The sequence below is a fragment of the Gasterosteus aculeatus genome, chromosome 11 (assembly GCF_964276395.1).
Source record: "Gasterosteus aculeatus chromosome 11, fGasAcu3.hap1.1, whole genome shotgun sequence".
In the NCBI taxonomy this organism is placed as follows: domain Eukaryota; kingdom Metazoa; phylum Chordata; class Actinopteri; order Perciformes; family Gasterosteidae; genus Gasterosteus; species Gasterosteus aculeatus.
Window position 1 is genome coordinate 13,190,622 of NC_135699.1, and position 4,809 is coordinate 13,195,430.

The 4,809-nt window shown below is 43.5% G+C and overlaps 2 protein-coding genes across 3 annotated transcripts in view; one reads left to right on the forward strand and one right to left on the reverse strand.

The window, feature by feature from the left end:
* Positions 1–428: 428 nt before the first annotated feature.
* Positions 429–3,203, reverse strand: LOC120828287 (zona pellucida sperm-binding protein 3). Of its 2 annotated transcripts, none has more exons than XM_078083881.1 (10): positions 2,538–3,203; positions 2,352–2,467; positions 2,177–2,280; positions 1,935–2,109; positions 1,545–1,662; positions 1,389–1,471; positions 1,168–1,310; positions 952–1,074; positions 726–827; positions 429–643 (listed from the first exon to the last, which is right to left on the reverse strand). In XM_078083881.1, the coding sequence occupies exons 1-10, from the start codon at positions 2,907–2,909 to the stop codon at positions 633–635; spliced, it is 1,347 nt and encodes a 448-aa protein (XP_077940007.1). In that variant the 5' UTR covers positions 2,910–3,203; the 3' UTR covers positions 429–632. The 2 variants fall into 2 exon arrangements, with proteins under 2 accessions (XP_077940007.1, XP_040047715.2); XM_040191781.2 differs by having other exon boundaries at positions 429–648.
* Positions 3,204–4,247: 1,044 nt separating this feature from the next.
* Positions 4,248–4,809, forward strand: part of LOC120828520 (zona pellucida sperm-binding protein 3) — a 2,089-nt gene continuing 1,527 nt past the window's right edge. The window contains exon 1 of the mRNA XM_040192139.2: positions 4,248–4,809. This exon is cut by the window's right edge and continues 17 nt beyond it. Coding sequence (XP_040048073.2) covers positions 4,425–4,809 — 385 coding nt within the window. The 5' untranslated portion in view covers positions 4,248–4,424.

Genomic DNA, 4,809 nt, shown 5'->3' on the forward strand with positions numbered 1-4,809 from the left:
ATTACAGCAGTAATCATTCACAATACATTTAATACCACCTAAAAAAAGTGCAATTATTTTGTATACTATAGACCTACAGGATTAAATACCCAGACTATACAAACCTTTACGGTTCAGCACTGAACCACATTAGTGTTTTAAGCCTCAGAGTTTCTCACTACACAAACTGCTTTCATATCATGCAGGTGTCCAAGTGGTTTGAGTAGATGGTGCATTCAGAGTGGTTAATATACTCTATGCATGCAGAACCAAACTGGTCAGAGTACAACGTTTGAAATTCACACATGTCAGACGTTCAGCTATGAGGATGCAAGACTGAGGTCCAAAATGTATACATGATCCATCTTACATAAATCACATTGCAAGACCGCGATAATTTGCCAACTGAAGTACAGCTTTAGTATATTGAATGAGTTGTGAGACACGCATAATTTTAACAGGGTTTATTTGTGTTGCAGGTAAAGAAACGATACAATTTAAAAAAACGATTTAAGAAATTTCCATGTGTTTCGGGATCTGAAAGGACAATTCCCATTGCATGTGATTATTGAGTCACATCCACAGTAAACTGAGCAGTGGGGATGACGTTGAAGGCTGTGCCGTTTCCATCCAGCGCCTTTGACTTCACGTCCTCAGGGGAAGACTTTTCTGGAAGGGCAGAGTTTTTACCAGCATTGCCATCTGTAAGAAGTCTGTTGCAATAACAATGGCCTTTGCATATTTACCTTCTAGATCAGATCCACTTCTGACATCTTTAGTCTGCGCTTCGTCATAAGTCTGAACAGTCACCTCGTCTGATGTGGAATGTGAACCAGGACCCTTTCCATCTAGGACAGAAGTATAGTGTCACTCACAGCTTCCTTTGCAATGCAGGAAATGCTTGAACGCCACTGGACCTCAATTAAAACCCATTGTCGAATGATTGATCAGCCGATTTGTAAGTCAACTCACCAACTTTTATGACACTTCTCCACTGGCTTCCATACCGTGAAGGTCGTGTGACTTCATGTACAGCAGGAAGCTCCTCGGCAGGTAAAATTATCATTGGACCCACTCTTGCATCCTGTCCCCACACTGAAAACAAGGATCCAAACCATGTGTAAAGGCTGATGGCACAACACATTTTAGGCGACTGAAGGCATCATTAAGACTGCTGAGAAACCCAACCTGCATTGGTCCTCTTGCTCCAGGACTGATCAGGTTCTTCTGGCAGTGCAAACCCACGAGGACCAAACTTGCCAGGACTGCTGGGCTGATTGTGACTTTGACAAGCCCCACATAAATAGTCATTACCATCAGCTGACCTCCATCTGAGAAGCAAACATTCAGGCCTCCTCATTTACTCTCAATGCGTGTTATAGAGTAATTTTGGACTGGAGCTCACTTGCCTGTCGTTTACAAAAGAGCACGCTTTATTTGGTGCGTCTGCACCATTCTTTGCTACAGCAGTCAGGTGACATGTGATGTAGAGCTGTTGGAGGGGACAAGAGTGTAAATACCTACATGTGTAGTAATTACTTAACCCACCTCAAGTAGAGCCTCACCTGTCCCTGCTCCTCATTATAAAACTTGAAAGCATCAATAGTCAAGTGGAGCTTGTCATCCTCGATCCTGGAAAAGAAGTGAGACCTAGAACCTGGAAGCTCAGAGTCAACCAAGCACCTGTGAAGGGGAGAGAATGAGAGGAGAGCTGGTAGTGAACAATCATCCAAGCAATGCCAAAATGAAGTTGGGTTGAACAAAGACCAGAACCACCCTACCCCTAAAAAAAGAACCTAACCTAAACTAGTCATTTTTATTTTTTTATCTTTTAGTCTTCAACGCCAACGCAAATATAAACTTCATTCAAGCTTTGTAAAGGGAGGGGGATAGAATGGGGAGGGCTGGAAGTGAACAATGATCAAATAGAGTTTGAGTCACCATAAAGTTCTTACCCATTTTCAATAAAGACGTATCTGGGATCAGAGTTCATTTCGGGTTCCAGCGTCGCCACACAGCTGCTGACAAACACTTGCAGCGCCATGTGATGTCCAACTCTGACTGAGGCTTCGATGGCGATGGGCTCACCGATGTAAAACACATTAGAGCTTCTTTCATGGAGCCAGTCATCTGCAAAGAAATTACAAATCAATAGAGGCTCAAATAAGTCAACAAGTGAGCAATGAACCAAACCTACTTGTCATAATTCTCAAGTCAAACTGCAAAGTTCCCACAGCAGTTTGGGTCGACGTGAAGGGGATCCAGGTGGGAGAGAGTGAAGAGCTGGACAAACTGTACTTCCTGAGGGGGAGAACAAGTATCGTTTTAACTTTAGTGAGACTGTCTCAAGAGATGAGCTCTGGAAGACAGACCTTTCATAATGACACTCGATTGGAATTACAGCCTCGTCCATGCGAACAACCCCGTCTGGAGACGCCACAGGAGAGTAGATGAGCAGGTTTGTGTAGGCCAGAGTGTCTTCAGTCATCTGTGGATAGACAGGGGGTTAAAAACTGTCACATGTCAAATAAACAAACAATTATAACAAAATTAATTACCCATCGTTTAGTGCCGCAGTCCACGAGTGAAACGTGTATCCTGAACTCATCTTCTGAAGACATTCTGGCGAAACAGTAATCATCGTACTCCACTCCAAGGCGCAATTCATCACCACGAACAGGAAATCCAACTCCAAACAGGTCAGCTTTGATGATTAACTCCAATGAGTCTGGATAGCAGGTCACTGAGACAGTGTTCACCTGCTCTCGTTCCTTGGCCGGAGCCTTTTGCTGGGGAGCGAGTTGGGAGCTCCCTGTGACCAGAGGTCCTTTAAATGAAGCACGTCGTGTGTAATCTTTGGGAGGAAAAGCCAAAGACGATCTGAAGCAGAGACCAACCAGGAGGTTGAGCCAAAAACACGAGGTTTTCATGTCACAAAAATACCTGGTGAACTAGCACAGACTACAAACTGTGTTCCTGTCAGACCCACTAGGCAGCACACAAGTCTCAACAGTGAAGCATGTTTTACTTTATATTCACACAAGCAGTCTAACAGACAGCAATTCACACCTGAGATAGATCAGCAAGTGATTGATTTCAGACCTGCTGGAAATCACATAACTTAAGTCATTAAGTCAAGTAATTACTACACATGTAGGTATTTACACTCTAGTCCCCTCTAACAGCTCTACATCACATGTCACCTGACTGCTGTTGCAAAGAATAATGCAGACGCACCAAATAAAGTGTGTTCTTTTGTAAAAGACAGGCAAGTGAGATCCAGTCCAAAATTACCCCATAACACGTATTGAGAGTAAATGAGGCGGCCTGAATGTTTTCTTCTCAGATGGAGGTCAGCTGATGGTAATGACTATTTATGTGGGAATTGTCACAATAAGCCCAGCAGTCCTGGTAAGTTTGGTCCTCGTGGGTTTGTGTTCGGGAGAAGACAAGATAATTTGTTTCAATGTTTATCTCATAAAAAAACGTCAATTTATTGCTTGCAAGCAGGAGGTCAAATACACAAGCACGTATTTCAGCTCTATGGAGATGGCGTCTCAGTCAAAGTACCGAGCTTACACATGTATACACACAAAAGAAGGTCACCTCCAGTGGCAGGCGGTCCGCTGCGCTGCCGAATCCTAACCACTAGACCGCATGGCAGATGGCAGAAATGAGACTTGCGAAGCAAGTGAGATATGAAACTAGGTCATGAACCTTGCAAAACAGGTGAGACAGTCCGGGTAAAGTTCAAGATGGGTAGCAGAGTTTTTGTGCGAGAGCATGTTGACTCGCCCTCCTTTCTTCGTACACAGCGGCAAATGGAAACTTTGAGTCATTCTGCAGTTCCAGAAGAACCTGATCTGTTCTGGAAAGGATGATCCAATATTAGAGATTTTTTTTTTATTGAGGTCCTATGGCGATCAAGCATTTACTGCATCACAAAGAAAGCTAGGAGTGAAACACTTATTCTTACTGCCATTTACCAATAAAGCTTTCTAAAGTTTGTAAAAAGGTCCCAGAAATGAGCGTTGAAAAAAAATGAAATTAATGTTTTGTGAACTGAATTTCAGTATTAGTTTTGGAACATCTGATCATTGAGTGTGAAATAAAAAGGCAAAGTACATTAGTATGATCCTTTATCTCTCATAGTGTCAACATATTGGACCACAATAACAGCTATTGGCTCTGCTGCATCACTGGCTCATTGTGGGCCAATCACAGGCTTGTATCTTAGTGTGACTGCAGCTTCAACTCCCACTTCAGTTAATGAGTAATTGGCTTCAGCTGTTGTCTCCATGTGATTTGATTGGTTTGAGATAGAAAGTATTTGAGGCTGAGCGTTTGAACCTTCTGCAGCCTTTTTTAAAACACACCACTGCTTCTGTTTAACCATCGACCCACTTGCTGCACTGATTAAGTCGAGCAGGAGGCTTTGTGGCGTAATGAGAACCAGCACAATGGTGATCGTGGTTCACTCAGCCTCTCTGGTGCTGCTGATAGCTTTTTCCTTTGGCGTGGCGGATGCCGTCAGAACTTTGAAAGATGGACCTATGATAGACGCTGAGGGAAGAGAATATAAATCTGCCAATTTCCCAACTGATGCAGGATACCCCAGGTCGCCACAACGCAACGATGGACCCACTGTCCGTGTGCAATGCACAGCTGCCTCCATGATCATTGTGGTGAAGGCTGATATCTACAAAAATGGATTCCTTGTGTCTGCAGAAGAGCTTTCTTTAGGAGAGTCGGAGCATTCACAGAGTACTCAGTGCCGAGCTGTTGCTGCTGGTGACTCTGAATATATCATTGAAGCAGAACTGCAAGACT